This window comes from Mesoplodon densirostris, chromosome 13, assembly GCF_025265405.1.
Source record: "Mesoplodon densirostris isolate mMesDen1 chromosome 13, mMesDen1 primary haplotype, whole genome shotgun sequence".
NCBI classification, from domain to species: domain Eukaryota; kingdom Metazoa; phylum Chordata; class Mammalia; order Artiodactyla; family Ziphiidae; genus Mesoplodon; species Mesoplodon densirostris.
This window is the reverse complement of record NC_082673.1, coordinates 88,704,307-88,720,573: the sequence shown is the minus strand read 5'-3', so window position 1 is coordinate 88,720,573 and position 16,267 is coordinate 88,704,307. Positions and strand designations below refer to the sequence as shown.

Below are 16,267 nucleotides of genomic sequence, written 5' to 3'. Positions count from 1 at the left end.
AGGGCCCCTCCCGGCACTCCAGTGTCGGAACTTGATGCAAATCCCTTCACGTCCACTTCGCCTGGGACCTTTGAAAGGAGTGATCATTTTATCTTTTCTATTTTGGCAAAATGCAACAAGGATAAATAACAAACTTTTACGCTTTGGTGGGAAGGCTCAGTTTTAAAACACATACTTCAGAGAGGAAAATGATTTACTGCAGAGAAAAATGATCCACCGACCTGTGGGAAATATCCTTAAGCGAGGGAACACAACCTGGCCCATCGGGTTTTCCTTGATTACACCACGTCTGAAGGATTAGGCTCTCTCCGGGGACGTAAGTGGGGCACTGACCACTTCGAAGGAGCTTAGACGCGGGTTAGGAGAGGGTTTTGAGGGCCAGTTGAGCCAAGAGGAAAAAAGCTGCGAGCTGTTGGCTCGTTCCGCCTCACGGGGGAGCCAGACACTGCTGCTTGTCTGAGCAGAAGCCTGGGCTGAGGTCCAAGACCCAGGGCTGCATTCGGAAGGGCACTTCCCTCCGGCGCTCTGCAAAGTGGTAAAAATCCCGGACGGCAGGATGTGCTTTCTCTCTCCCATTGTCCAGTGGCTGGCCTGAGGCTTGCGGAAGCTGATCCCACCCTGGGCCTGGAGACAGGCCCTCTCCATCCCTTGCTTTGCCCCTCCTTGGGACATGGTACCTCACCTCACCTCTGCATCAAATGTCGGAGGCGGTCAGATTGCAGCCTAGGCCCGAGAGAGCCCTGCCTGGGAAAGGGAGTTCCTGCTGCTCACGGGGATCCCCCCCTCGCCCCCAGCGTTCCGCAGCCAGGGCTGCTTCGGGGCTCCTGGCTTTGTGGTCAGAGAGGGTGAGCAAACTCCAAGCCCAGCTCCCTCATTAGATCCTGGCTGTCTGTCTCTCTCTCTCCCACTTTGGAGCCCCGGCCTGTGTTCACATCGCTGGAAGTCTGTCCTGTGAAGAGGGATTGGATTTCGTCTGTAGAGCTCCAAGGTGGAATGCCAAACATCTGGAAGATTTCAGAGAGGGTTGGCTGAATATAAAGGCACACTATGTAATGGAACTGCCCAATAAAGGGATGAACAGCCTGAGAAGGTGGTGAGCTCCCTGCTCTCAGAGGAGTCCAAACAGAAATCGGAGGACTGCCTGGAAGAGGCACACATGATGGTTTCCTGCAGTGGGAGGAAAGTTGGACTAGAAGACGACTAGTATCCTTCCTATTCCCACGTTCCACGTTGTATAGTTTGCTAAGGCCGCTGGAACAGCGTATCACAAACTGGGTGCCTTAAACAACAGAAACTTACCGTCTCACCATTCTCACCATGTCAGGAAGTCCTAAATCAAGGTGTCAGCAGGGTTGGCTCCACCTGTGGGCTGTGAGGGAAGGATCTCTTCCAGGCCCCTCTCCTTGGATTACTGATGGCTGTCTTCCCCCCACATCTTCACGTTAACTTCCCTCTCCACGTGTCTGTGTCCAAATGTCCCCTTCTCGTGAGGACACCAGTTCATACTGGATTAGGGTCCGTGCTACCTTAGTATGACTACATCTTAACTAATTACATCTGCAAAGACTCTATTTCTAAATTGAGGTACTGGGGTTAGGGCTTCAGCATATGACTTTTGGGGGACACATTATACAGCCCGTCTTTCTATGCCCTCAGAAGGGGTGGGCTTTCTGAAGCAGGGCATCACCAGGAAGCCCACCAACCCCCTTCAGGTTGGCTCACCACGGAAAAGCTTACTCTCTGCATGTCACTGATCCTGGACACTGTCCACTTTTCCTTCCAGGGAGCAGCGGGAGAAGAAGGAAGCCCAGGACCAGGTGGCCCCAGGGGCGATCCTGGTGCCCCTGGGCTGCCAGGGCCGCCCGGAAGAGGGAAAGATGGAGAACCGGTAAGTGTCGGGTCCAGGGTTTCTGTGCCCATGACGATCAGGCTGGAATTAGAAGAGAAAAAAAGAAAAGGTTCACTGGTCAAGCTTTGCAGAAGCGGAGTCATAGCCAGTGAAAGCAGGTGGGCTGGGAAAGGGGTCTTGGATGGGGGAAGCATCTTGCTCCTGTCCACTTTAGGCCAGTGCAGCAGAGTCCTCCGTGGACTGCTGGCCGCATGCCAGGCTCCAGGCTGGACGCTGGGGACGTGGAGATGGGTGAGCGCCTGTGCTGTTGAGATGCTCATGAGACAGCCGAGCAAACAGATAACCGTAGCTCAGGCAGTCCTGGAGTGCACATCCTGGAGAAGGGCTTCTTGGTCTGTGAAAGTCTGGGGAAACCTTGCACAGGAAGTGGCATTTGTGCGAAATGTGAAAGTTGGAAGAAATTACTTTTTAGGCAGAACAGCACAGAGAGGGTGTTCCAGACAGGTAAACCGTATGTGGAAACGCATGAGAGCGTTGTGTGCATGGGGACTTACAAACATGGGTGTCACGGACACGAAGTGAGATGTATTAGTAAATTTTGCTGCAGTAACAAAGAACCCCGAAATCTCAGTGGCTTTCAGCCCTGAGCACTGCATGAGGACACGGAGACCTTTCCTCGGTACAAGACAGGTCACGATGAGAGTGCCGTCCACCTGTGGCCCCCCACGGCACAGGGTAGGTGGGTCAATGCTCACTCGTGGTCCCACGGTTATCTTTGCACCATTCATTTTCCCAGGGACTTCGTGGACCACCTGGATCACCTGGACCTCTGGGAACTAAGGTAGGTTTATCTAGCGAACTGTGGATGCCATGGGTTGCACTTAGGGGCCAAACAAAATTTAATTGTCAGCATCTCTGGTCACCTCAGTTTACTTGCATGTTCATCACTTTCCACTTAACTAAAGGCTCTGTGACTCTGAACTGTGACATTAAAGTAGTTGCCACATAATTGTTGCTTAATAAATGTTTGCAGTGAAATCAAGTTGCAGAAGATGCTTTCAACCAGCAAAGCAACAGATGTATCTTGTATTATTAGTTTAATTGGGGACACAGACGATCCCCAAATTTCAGATAATGAACACAGTAAAAGTTTATTCCTCATTCACAGCGTGATGGGAGCTGTGGTGGGTGAGGCATCCTCATCCACCTAGCCGTCCAGGGACCCAGGTTCCTCCAGTCCAGTGCCATCCCTTCCTCTGGGACTTCAGTGTCTTCTCCCAGAGCCTCCGTATGTGGTGGCAAATGAGGGAAGAGGCGGTGGAGGATCTTGTGGAAGGATTTTGTGGGCCAGGCCTGGAGGTGATCACTCATTTCCACCAAACTCCTGACACTACGGGGGAGGGCCAGTTGTCCTCTAGCTGAGCCCTGGGAGGGAAGGCAGACACTTTGGCCAACAGCAGGCGTCTCTTGTTCAGTGCACTTGCAGCCACAGCTCAGAAGAGATGACTTCACCCATCAGGGAGTGTTCTTAAGAGAACTTTCCTGAGTGATTAGGGAGGTTTTCCTGGAGTTATTTTCACACCGAAGCAGCCGTTCGTTGAGTCAAATGCATCCGTTAACAATACACTTCTTATGTCATCCATTGCATATCTCCTGAGCCTCTGCCACGTGTCAGACCTGGAGGTGGGCTGTGGGGTGACAGGGGTGGGTGTCACGTGTTCCCAGCCATCTAACAGCTCAGGAGCCGGGGGAGAAGCAGCCTCACGAGTGCTGGGTTAGAGGGAGGCTGAGGCACAGGTGAGGTCAGAGGAGCCTCCCAGCCCAGCCTCGTTTGACTGTGGAAGGCTCCTCGGAGGAGGTGATGTTCCTCCTGATTTTAAAGTGCATGCAGCCACTGGAAGGGGAAGATGAGGAAGGAGTTCTCTGCGGGGCACTGCCACGGGAGAAGGCCGTGGGAGCGTGAAATAGAATGTGTTCAGAGTCGAGCGTGTGCTGTAAATGCACCCGCAGCCGATGAACAATCATTTGACCAGCTCCAATGCATAACCTTAAGAATGCGTGTGCCAAGGCTCACTTCGGCCGCACATATACTAAAACGGGGCTGATACAGAGAAGATTAGCATGGCCCCTGCGCAAGGATGACACACCGATTCGTGAAGCGTTCCATGATTTTTGGCTGAGTGATTCTGTAAATAGTTAAATAAAATTTAATAAGTAAAAAATTAAATAAAATGCAGTAAAGTTTAGAATTTCTGTACAAAAAGAATGTGTGTGACATAGTCAACGATAGACATTAGAATGTTTATTTTTTGCTTTAGTTTAACATACCTTCAAAATCACATAAAGAATTACTGTATAATTATGATATTTTTATCCACTTACATATATTTATGAAAACAAAGTTTTAAAACTTCTTTTTATGTGCCTTTGGTGTCTTGGCCTATCATCCCTAGACCCACTTTCTGAGTCAACTAGCACTTTCCTAAGTCAGGTCACCATCCATCCCAGTCAAGTTATTGAAGATACAACACATTGGGAACCCATACATGCTGCTCTTCCTGGAAGTTCTATCTCAAGGCCCAGATACCCATTCTTTTTTTTTTTTATTCCTTTTATTCTATAGTTGTGTCTTTGGGATCTGAGGAACATAACCACAGAGTATGTTGTATTTATTATATGTAAAAGGCTTGTTTACAGTAATAGCCAGGACATGGAATTTGAGGCCTCAGGAATAATTGCGGTGTCTACGTTAAATTTTCTTGCTTCATGATTTTTTCTGCTATTCAGGCAGGTGACCTCTGTAATTGTACTAAGCTTGCACTGATTGAGGTCATAGTAGGCTAATGTGCGTTCCCCTAATAGTGATTTTGTAGTTCATGATCAAAGGGGAAAACACGAGAGAGTTCTTTGAGTGATCTGAGCAAATATTTGGCAACTCCCCAGTTTCTGAAGAAAAAAAAAAATTGGAAACAACTTTGCCTGAATTTGAGGGCATGTAAGATAGTTCCTTGTTCCTGGAACAGTGGGAGTGTATGGAAAGGAGCAGGAAGCAGGACCAGATTCTGGAGGCCCTGTGAATTAACAGCCAACCGAAGGCGTGTGTCTGAGGTTCCGCTCTGATGCTGTGAGCCCAGCGTCTGACTGGCAGCGCTCCTGTGCTCTCAATTTCCCCCCTAGAGGAGGACCTTCAGGACCTGGAAGAAATTGATTGCCTCTTGGAAGGAAGGCAAGGGCACTGGAAAAAGGCACCAGAAATGGGAGATGGGGAAGATGCCTTAAAATGCCCTTTTCTCTGCGATATTTCTGAGGTTGATGAAATCTTTCTCCCAGGCAGTTTGGGGGAAAATGATATAATGCAAATAAAAATAGTTGTCTACCTCTGCTTGTCACAGGTACATGCGCTATAGATGTTAGTGACTCTTATCATTAGACCGCCCTGTGGAGTCCACTTCAGGGTTGCAGCACGAAGGTGGGGGACCTGTAGGCAAGTTGCTGGAGAGAGAGCCCAAGTGGAAGTGGGGGAGGCAGCAGTGAGGAGCAGAGAGGAAGGCTGAGACCCCGGGGTGTGCGGAGTGCAGAGCGCCTTGCCCTGGGGTCCAGTTGACCAGCCAGTTTCAACTCCATGGGACCCACGGTAAGTCGTGCTGTCCCTTTGGCCAAACACATCCTCCTATTTCAAATGTGAGATGTGTAAACAGATGACCCTTTCAGTGTTAATATTGTATAACACATATTTGTAAGTTAGAATGTAATTTAGAATGAAGGTTTCCGTAGTCAGCTGGGAAGGTAAATTGGAATTCAGGTCTTTAGTTGTAGAATGGGGGGCCCATGGGGAGGACGAGGAGGGAGGAGGGGGACAGAGAGAGAGAGAGAGAGAGAGAGAGAGAAAGAGAGGGAGCAGGGAGCGTTCAGCAGTGTGCCTTGCCCAGGCACTGTCCCTGGTTCCTGGTGCTGACTGAAAACCCCTGGGGATTTCAGGGTGGGTGCTATAGTGTGTAAGGGTTTTCCTGGGCACCTCCTCAGCCCTTCCTCATTGCTTACAACTGCAGGAAGACTCTTAAAGATGCCTTTCTTTCTCTTGGATGGACTTATTTCTAGCAAAATGAACAGACTTTGCCTTCATACAGAACTGGGTTAGGATCCCAGCTTAGCTACTTGCAAGATAGACGACTTAAGGGCAAGTGGCTTATTCTTTCAGAGACTCTCTTCCTTTTCTGTATAAAGGAGTAAAGCATAGCTAACCCCCAAAGGGCTCCTGTGGATAAGTGATCTCACAGCACATAGATGTTCAATAAATGTCATTCTCCTTCCATGACCTCACACATTTCTTCCCTGAACACTGTTGAACTGGCCCAGAATGTTTTGCAGCCAAAACAGATACTCCAGTCAGTATTACAGATCATAGCTCACATGCCCCTTTTTTCTCAATCAGGAGCCTTCTTGCTTTTGCTGACCGAGCTTTAAGGTCTTTTGCCCTTTTCTTGAAGCCACTTTCTCAAAGTTTCAGTCCATTAAGCTGTGATGCGTAGTTGCCTGGGGTAAATGTTAGCATCACAAAGAGCCATAAACATACCAGGGCCAGGCCTGGCTACCCTGCAGCAGACATCAATCAGTGACTCAGATTCTGGGCTGGGCTGGGAGAGGTCTTTCATCATGTTCCCTCCTGGGTAAAAAGTTGATTTTGGTCAAAAGCAAAATTTAGTACCTGACAAAATGTGAGTGATGAGAGGTTCCTTCGTTCGGGCATTCAGGAATTTGCTACTAAAGGGCTATTCCAGGCCCTACACTGGGCACTGTGGATGCGAAAGTGTGTAGATATTGTACCCAACATAGGGTCTGGCTCATTTTTGGTACTTTACAAATATTTGTTGGATTAATGGTTAAAGGAATGAATGGATAGTTTTCTTCTTCTTTTAAGACACACAGAAGTCAGAGGGTCAGACAGACAAAATGGGAGGCCAGTGTGTTAAGATTAATGAGGATATATTCGAATACCTTCCAGAAGGCAGAGAGGAGGGCAGGCAGAGGTGGGTTTATGGAAATGGAATGATTGGGCTGGGTCTTAATTGGTGGGTGAGTGTTTGGAAGCTTAGAACCTGGATCAGACAACATCCCCACGAGGGGAACAGCTGGTGCAAGAAGCAGGGGTGTGAACAGACAGCATGGAAAAATACAAATTCCACCGTTGGTGTGATTTAGCTTTCAGTGGTTAGGGTTTTGTGCTGTGTATGAAATAGAGCCTTGGGAAGAAGAGGGAAGCCACGATAAAACAGAAAGTAATAGGGAGAAGATCTACATTAACCACTGTAAAGAGAAACTGGGGTGCCAAACAACATGGATATTTCTGACATTTATGTGTGCTTAGTTTATTTTCTGTCTTCTGATTCATTTGATAAAATATAATTATATATATATAATACTTGATGTTATATGGTTTCTTACCTTGTAAATGAGTCTACTTAAGATACATGGGAATTTGGTAGAACGTTCTTTTTTTACCTAATTGATGAGGGTCTTAAGGTGCCAGAGAGGTTATGGCATTTATGCAAAGTCACAGGACCAGATTGACATCGTCCTGTTACGAACGGGGCTCGGGTGCACTTGCCTGATTCGCAGCAAAGCCTGTCTGCAGACACCGGGTTGTGGTGAAGGAAAGAGGTGTTTGTTGCCGGGCCAAGCAAAGAGGATGGGCGGCTAGTGAGACCTGAACCCCTGATGGCTTTCAGACAAGGGTTTAGAAGCAACGGTAAGGTGAGGGTCGTAGGGTGTGTGATCAGCTCGCGGACATTTTTCTGATTGGCTGGTGGTGAGATGACAGGGTGATGTTTGGGAATCTCAGTCATCAACCTTCTGGTTCCAAGCATCCAAGGATGCTTGTGGTCAGCATCCTCTAGTGGGTGGGGGTCTTCATTTCTGCAGAACAGCTCGAAGGTACGTGTCAGGTTGTTACGTATATCCCTTGGGGAGGAACTAGAGGTCCTGAGACTGTTTTATTGCTCAGCTATTGTATAGGTTACCATGACTTTTCTTGCAACTTTTCTTGCTTAACTGCTGTTCCTTTGTGTCTGCTTTCCTTCTCTTCCCTAATTGGTAACTGCTTGAGTCTGCTCTTTGGAACTCGGTGAAGGCCAAAGAAGCGAGGACACGACCTGGAGGGCGTTGTACCCGGGAAGGTACAGGGTCCTGTTCAGTTTCAGTCCCGCCTTTTCTTTGACACTCTTCCGTCCTGAGAGGAACAGGGACAGGGCAAGAGCGGGAATAAAGTTTTGGATAGAGAGGTGAGCCATCGACTCACAGGGGAACTAGATTTTAGGGGAGCTCGCCTTCAGTCCTGAGACTGGACTTGTCATCCCCTGACGGCCAGTTTGCCCTCTTCTGCCTCATCCTCTCACCGCTACAATGTGCTGGTGAGGGACACGGCACTGGGCATATTCATTCTGAGTTCATTACACTTTTCCCACATTTGCCTTGTTTCTTGACTCCCTCCCTCCCCCGCCTTCCCCATGCATACAAGTCAGGTCTCCTGGCAGTGCCAAGCACCTTGTACTTCCCAGAATCAGCCATATCATATTATTCTAAAGAAACAGAATGCACCATCTGGGGCTCTGAAGAGGATTTCTTGGGGACCGTTTACAGAAGTGAGGGCAGGACAGAGGGCTGCCGCGGCTCTCAGGACCATCACCACCGTCCATCTGGAGGGAGGAGGGAAAGAGACAGCGCTACCAGGGTTTAGTGAGAGGTTTGGATTGTGGTTCATCTCTTCTTTGAGAACTCCACAAGCCCTGTTTAGATTTCCCCTCTGAATTTAACACACAGTATTGAAAATGGGCTCATGATTGAGTCATCTTTGGTCTTGGAGTCTGGACTGCGGTTTGCAATGAATAAACAACCAACATTAGCTGAATGAGTATATAACTTATATACTCATCCAAGGAACAGTCATACTGCAAGAAAAACAAATCGTCTTGAAGCGTGACTTTTCTTAAAGGTCCAAAATGTAAAGTTTTCAAATGGAGATGGTGGTTACAGGATAAGCTGACGATTCATAGGGTTTTCCTTTAATGCTTAAAAACATAAACCTTAATAAAGCAGTGTTGCCTAGCAACGCCAGGTTCTACCTGAAATAAATGCGCTGCCCGTTATCTCATCGGCTCTTCATAATGACCTCCTAAGGCTGTTTCCATTTGTCACACAAGTTAACTCATCCTGGAGATGTTAAGTGCTTTCAACAGGGTCACCCCCCATTTCAGTATCAGGCTTGGCTGCCGTCTGCCGACCTAACAGAGGCGCACCGTTTCTTACACAAAATCCTGGGGGCCCTGTGTGCTTTGGATTGAATTTATTTTGGAATTTAGAAAGGTAATAATTTGCAAGCAACATATATTGCCTTTACTGGGGTGTGTGGGGCAGCTTTCCTCCTCAGACTCATTAATATTGATGTAACAGAAATGTGTAAGTATCCATGCAAAACGAGATGTCTAAAGACTGTAAATAGCCTGTGTCAGTACAAGTCAGCTTTGGCTGCCACCTGAGTTAGGATAAGCACTTGTTTTCAGAGGTGGGGGATTTTGAAATTATGCAGAAGAAGGCATGACTGTCTCAGCATCCTTCCACGGAAAGTGGCAAAAGCAGAACTTCTTCCCTTTCCGTCTTTCCTTCCCTTTCTGCTCTTCCGATCAACGTCCAGAATGACGGGCACCTGAGAACAGCAGCAACCACGACAGCAAACGTGCATTGACTGCTGTACCAGGCACCCTGTAGGTGCGATCTCCTAATAGGCACGGCATCTGCAGGCCTGGCAGCTCCTGCTATTACCTGCCCTTCGTAAATGAAGGACTAAAGCTCAGGAAACGTGTCGCTGTCTTAAGCAAGCAGTGACTAAGTGCTGAAGGCAGAACGTAAACGTACATTATGTTAACCACCGTGCATGAAGGCAAAGGTTATAGGTCATTCTCCCCGCTCCCACCCCCTGGAAAAGTGACCCACAAAATAAATGTAGGTACTTGGCAAATTATTGGTGAAATGGTGGATTAATGTATTGGTGATGTGGGGATTAAGCTGAAATGTAGGTACATGGTCATGTGTCCAGGACGGGGGCAAGGTGAAGTCTGGAGAAAGCACCATAAAACTTGGAATTGTGGTCACGTTGTGTGGGGGGGTGTCACATTGTTATAATCACATCTGGAGCCATGGTCAGGGTTGGGGCATGGTCAGCCCTGAAAGGTGCATGGTCACGGTCAGTGGCTGTGGTCCACGTGTGTTGGACTGGGTGGGATGATGGCAGCTTGGATGAACTTCAGGGGGCACTCGGAATCCGGGTTGGGGCAGGAGTGTGGGCTGGAGAGTGTGATCGGATGGTGGGAGGGGCATAATTCCCCTGCACCCTGGCTCTCTCTTGCCCAGAGCTGACCTCTTGACCTTGTGTTTTCTCTTTCCAGGGGGACCGTGGTGCACCTGGGATCCCTGGCTCTCCTGGCAACCGCGGAGACCCGGGCATTGGGGTCACTGGCCCTCCTGTGAGTCCTTAGCCACCCAGCACACCCTTGCTCCCTGGCACACAGCCAGACCCTGCTGGCTCCCAAGGGACGTGCTGCTCAGGTCCTGCAGCAGGGACACACCTTTCCCAGCTAATCTGGTAGTGGGTCGTTGATGCCTGGGCCAGCCGGGCTGTAGTCTGTCCACTGTGACTGACACTGTTTCTAAAACTTGGTGTATTTCTTATAGGAATAAGTCTTTTCTGGGGAGACCAAGACTTGTCTCATTCAAAGAGGAGTGAGAGAACAAAACTCACTAAAAAATAAAAAGGAAAAAACAGTGCTCACTGGCCAAACTTTGCAAAAACGGAGGTATAGCCAGTGAACGTGAATTGGTTGGGAAAGGGGTGTGATGTGGAAGAAACAGCATGCTTTCATGTATTTCAGGCAAAAATGAGTGCATTACCCCTCTTCCTCCAATTAACATACAGGTGAGAACGTAAGTGGAATCAAGAAGGTTTTTATCTCCAAAATAAAATCTAGGAAATGGTCTTTGGGTTGGTGGTTTTGATGAATAATTCACATTAGTGTCCTGGGTGTGAGCTGGCAGGCTCCCTGGAGGTGGCAACTGTAAGAACTGTAAAACCTTTGAGCTGTGAGAGGTCATGAGGATCCATGTCCCCCAGGCCCCATCCAAGTTGAGGATTGCTGTGAGCATCTTCAGCCAGCATACCCTGAAGACCTCCAGGAATAGAAGACACTTCTTTCAAAGCTAGTACATCTGTGTTTGATATTTGGACAGTTATTTCTGTGGAGAATAGACATTTTTTAGGAATTTCTTTCCAGAGAGTATAGGATTATGGTTGTCTGTATATTCTACCATTGCTTCTAATTCTTCCCTTTGTACCACAAAGAGCCCACCTCCTCCCTCCATCCCCACCCCTTTTTACTGAATGATGACTTTCAGAACTTAAGACCAGTTTTCAATCCTGGGGTTTTATCTTCTGTTTAGTCCCTTCTTTGCTAAAGACACAGTACCTTATTCATGCGCCTTAAACTTGTATTTGCTGGGTTTTTGGCAGCCATGTTGTCTTAGTCTGTTTGGGCTGCTGTAACAAAAATTCCTTAGACTGGGTGGCTTAAAAACAACAGAAATTTACTTTTCACAGTACTAGAGGCTAAGAAGTCCAAGATCAAGGTGCTGGCAGATTCAGTGTCTGGTGAGGGCCCGCTTTCTGGTTCATAGATGGCTATTTTTTGTATGTCCTCATGTGGTGGGTGGAAGGGGTCAGGGGGTTTGCTGACGTTTCTTTAGAAAGACTAATTCCATTCATGAGGGCTTCACCCTCGTGACCTAATCCCCCCAAACCCCTATTTCCAAATACCATTGCACTGGGGGTTAAGGTTTCTATGTATGAATTTTGGGGAGACGTGAATATTCAGTCTGTAGCACTTGTCTTACTGTTATTCAAAGGAAGCTCCAATACCCAGTGGTTTTCAGATACTGTTGCTGAGCCTCTTAATATCCAAACTGCCCATGTATCATTGTTGATATTGTTGGTATCGTTATTATCTTAACCCAGAAGCACAATCTAACTTCACCCCCATTCAATGTAATCTGAATATAAACTGGAGCAGTACATGACCCGGTCTCGCTTGGTTTTGCATTCAAGAAATAAAGTAATCCCATTGATTCCTCATTTGTCTCTCAAAGAATTTGAGAGGAAATCCAGTGTATTACCCACAATGCCACTTGTTAAATTAAACCCCCCTTTTTTCCCCCCGGTGGTGCTCTAACACCCCAGGGCTGGTCTTGGGCCTCTCACTTTGTCCCTGAAATTCCCCGGGGCCCTCTCTTCTCTGACCACCTCCCTCCCAAGTGCGACTCATACCAGAAATGACCACGTTACTTCCACTCCAGCCCCCAGCAACGGGGCGACCTTCAAGGTGTTAGGAAGACCAGTGGCCTTGTGTCTTCCTAAAGGTCCCTGGAAACCAGGGAGAAGGCAGGTGGTATCCTCTTGGAAATGTCCAGTTTTAGTCTGTTTTTCTTAGAAGAGATTCTCCACTAAAATTTCTGATGAACAAAACCCTCTATTACATCCGTTTTATCTTTTGTCTTTGGCTGTTTTTTTCATCTGCTGGTAACCAGGAGGAACAATGTGGCAGAAGGTGTACTGAAGAGAGAGCAGCTCAGGCTTCCTTACTTCTGAAATCCTGCTTTTCACAGGGCCTGCTCTGTTAGAGTTAGGATTCTGAATCATGCAGGAATTAGCCCCTTAGGAGAGAAACGGGCTGAAAGAGGAACCGCAGGGCTGTAACCTGGGTGGTCCCTCCGTCATTTCACGGGTCTCTCCATGCCCCGTCCACTCCCCAGGATTCATCATATCAAGCCCTTAATCAGAAAGCCCAGCAGCAGAGGCGGGCACTCTTCGCCCCACCTCCCGCTTCAGAGCCATGAAATCACCCAGGAAATAACGTTACTACCCAAGTGATTCCACCTGAAAAGTAATTGGCTGCTTCCAGCCAAGAGGCCGAAAATCAACTATTCAGTGTCCTTCCGCCACGTCGGCTTATTAAAAGCCTCCATGGTGGGTGAAACGTTACTGAATTTTCATAAATTCTGTCTCTGGCTGACTCTCCTTCCCAATGGCCTGGCTGTCTGTAATGAGGGTTCAGGGGTGTGTTGAGAGCGGGTGTGCGGAGAAGGTAGAGAAGGGGTGCTGACAGGCTGTGAGTTCATCCCACATGCCTGTGCTTTACAGGAGCCCTGCCATTGGCTGAATGGTCCATATCTGGTCCTCTGCTGAGTCCAGAAGCGTCTGCATCCTCAGCCCTTCAGTCCCGTGAAAGCTGGTCTATCCCTTGGTGAAGGCTGGGATTCTGCAGAAGCATCTCCTGAGAATAGGATTCAAGGGCAAGGAGTTTATTTGGGAAATTGTCTCAGAAATCACCCCTTAGGGTGGCAGCCTCCACTGACAAGCCCTTGGAGACTGGGTTACAGCTGCAGAGCTGTTCTCTGGAAAGGGCGGCAGAGCCGGGGTGTTTGCATACCGACTCCTGCTGGGCATTGGTGGAAGGCTGCTCCCGGGGAGCTGCCCTGCACTCGGGGCGAGCATCCCCTTATGGCTACAGACGCCCCCGGGGCAGGCACCTGCAGCAGGGAGCTGCCAGGTGGGTGCGTGCCCAGGGGATTTGGAGAGGGGCCCTGAAGGTGCCTGCTTCGTCAGTGTTTTCCAGGTAAACAGTCTGAGGCTCAGAAGGTGAGGTGACTTGGCCAATGTCACGCAGCTAGTCTAGGGCCAGGGCCAGGGCGCAGATCACGGCCACGTCCTCCAAAGCCAGTTCTCTTCCTCTGCTTCAGCTCTCCTGTGGCTTTGGCAGGACGGGCAGGGTTGTTCGCTTCCATTACGTGCTCACGTGAAGGCTGGATTCTTCTCGTCCTTCCTTCCGTGGCACTGAGCTCCAAGGCCTTCAGCGTCCAGGAGCAGCGCTGACCCCTGGAAGGAGCCCGGGACTTTCTCTGCCGACGTCTGCACATCATGGGGCGGGGGCTGGATGGGGAGGCCGTTGTTTGGAGTCTTGGCTTCTCCCTTCAAGACATTAACCAAAAAAAATCCCTTTAGTCTTCAGGTTGCCTCTGACCTTCCTTTTGCAGCGTCTCAGGGCAGATCAAAGTGTTGCTGAAGCTCACTGAGCCTCGGAGCCTGAGGTCTGCAAGGGCAGGATTCCCGCTGTAGCCCGCGCCCCATGAGTCCATGCTGAGCAGGAGTTTCCTTATGGATCAGGGGTGCTGGGCGGATTACAGCGTGGTAGTATTGGTAATAACACTTGGAAGCTTGCCTTGGACCTTTTGAGGTCATAACAATCCTTCCCAGGCATCTTTCTCAGCCTTCGCTGGCTGAAATTGCATCTCCGTTCTCTACATCTTCAGTTTTCCCCCTCTGGAGTCACTTGTTCTGATGCCTGTTTGCCCAGGCACTGAGGGTCACATACAAAGAAAACTAGCTCAACAGCCCTTAATAGACCAACAGTGTGATCGGGGAGAAGGAAGCATGGAGCTGATTGTGTGCAAAAACATACGTCACGTGTCCTAACTGGAAGGTTTTCTTTTTTCTTCTCCCCCTCTTCCAGGGAGTAATATAATAAGAATAGAAATGAAAGCCACTAAAAGCTAGAGCAGTCATAACCGCAGCTCACATGGCCTGCCTACTGGCAGGGTCCGGCGTGAGCGGGGCACCCACACCCATTCTCTCATTTATCTCGTGGACAGCTTCTCATCCAGTCCTCCCAGCCACCCTTCCAGGCGGATCTTGTTCTCCCTTTCATTTTACAAATAAAGGAAACCACTTAAGAGATGTGACACTTGCCTGAAGTCACAGTTAGGATGTGGTAGAGCTGGGAGTGGATGCCAGCACCCCAGCTCCAAGGAGACGCCCAAGCAGGGCCGTGGCAGGACAGGAGTTCACACTGCCATTGTGCTCTCCTGTGCCAGGGTCTTCTCACGTACGTTACTGCCTCCGAACTATTGACCTGCAAGTGTAGCCGTTGTTTCTGCTCATATGTCGTATCTGCTGCTTTAGTCCAATTCCTTTGGTTCTAAGAACCACAGAGCCACGCCTGTTGTCCCGGAGTTAGGCTGGCCTCTGGCCCCTCGAAACGAGCATGTGCAGCCAGCTAGCCCCATCTGCCCGGCTGCTACATGGGGACACCAGGCATTTCTTGAGAGGTACCTCAAAGCAGACACTCAGGACAGGCTCTGCAGGGCTTCATTCCCGGCCACGCGCTCTTGTCTTCCACTGTGAGCAGAGCAAGGTCCCGTGGGCAGAAGAGGAGGGGTTGGGGAGGGTCCCTACCGACAACACACCGCCCCAGACCACAGGGCTCCCGGTATAACCAGGAGCTGAATATCCCAATCTTGGCTTTTTAGATGAAAGTCTCAGAGGATTCTTCTCTTGATGGAGAAAAAAAAAAGGGGGGGGGGGTTGAATAAATTTCTACTCTTACTTCTGGTTGAAAACTCTCTAATCTCAACAAGGCTTTTTGTTGTTCCTAATAATAATTCCTAAGGCATACTGAGCACTTAGACAACGGGCCAGGCTCCGGTGGGAGGCCCTTTACATGCACTACCCTCCTCAGTCTCTGTAGTGGTTCTGTGAGCCTGAACTATGATTGCTTCTAGCTTACAGATGAGGAAACTGAGGCTTAGAGAGGTTCAGACAGTGCACCTGGCTCACTGGGCTGATGAAAGGTAAGCCCAGCACATAGCCTGGTACCCATGAGCCCTTCAGATAAAAGATGATGGAGAATAAAATGAGCTGTGTTTTCAAATAGATATCTATGGGAGGAACGAGGGAGAGAGGATCAAATTTCAAATTTATATAAATATAAATGGCAGCATTTTAATTGATGAGACAAGATGCATTGTTTGGTCTCAGAACTTCCCACCGTCTGGACTTTGCTCATAGAACAGTTTAGCACTGCTCTGTCCCTGTGTTTCCTATACACCCGCACTTGGCCGTCGAGGCTGGAGCAGATTCAGGTTTGATCTTTCTGGCAAGTCTGCCATCAGGAGGCATGTGATGTCCAGTGGTGTCTTGCTGTGACATTCACACCCTTTGATAGCCAAGGTGTAGATCAGTTAGCACATCAGGGCTTGCAAATTGGTGCTATTCTAGTCCAGTCAGTTTTTTATGTGTTAGCTAGAATACTTCTGTATGGAGAGATGTTCCCTCATTTACAATTTGGATACCCAGTGGAACAGCTCCCATGGAAGGCAGAATATAAATGCTTTCCCTTTAATCATTTTCAAATAACGACTTGGTTCCCTAGCATCTTGCAAAAATGATCAATGAGGTGTTTTTGTTTTTTGTTTTTTATCAATAATTTTGAACCCATGGATTTAAACACATTTGACTTGTTTTAATATATTGCAGTTATTCTT

At 48.6% G+C, this 16,267-nt stretch overlaps 1 protein-coding gene and 1 non-coding gene across 2 annotated transcripts in view; both read left to right on the top strand.

Moving 5' to 3' along the window:
• COL22A1 (collagen type XXII alpha 1 chain) overlaps nucleotides 1-16,267 on the top strand; it is a 240,739-nt gene that overhangs the window by 157,299 nt on the left and 67,173 nt on the right. The window contains exons 37-42 of the mRNA XM_060116083.1: nucleotides 1,784-1,888; nucleotides 2,646-2,694; nucleotides 3,641-3,660; nucleotides 6,785-6,814; nucleotides 7,601-7,606; nucleotides 10,288-10,365. Coding sequence (XP_059972066.1) covers nucleotides 1,784-1,888; nucleotides 2,646-2,694; nucleotides 3,641-3,660; nucleotides 6,785-6,814; nucleotides 7,601-7,606; nucleotides 10,288-10,365 — 288 coding nt within the window. The remainder of the gene's footprint in view (nucleotides 1-1,783; nucleotides 1,889-2,645; nucleotides 2,695-3,640; nucleotides 3,661-6,784; nucleotides 6,815-7,600; nucleotides 7,607-10,287; nucleotides 10,366-16,267) is intronic.
• On the top strand, nucleotides 3,918-4,022 carry LOC132501117 (U6 spliceosomal RNA). The gene has a single exon (XR_009534156.1). It is a non-coding gene; the product is annotated as a U6 spliceosomal RNA (small nuclear RNA).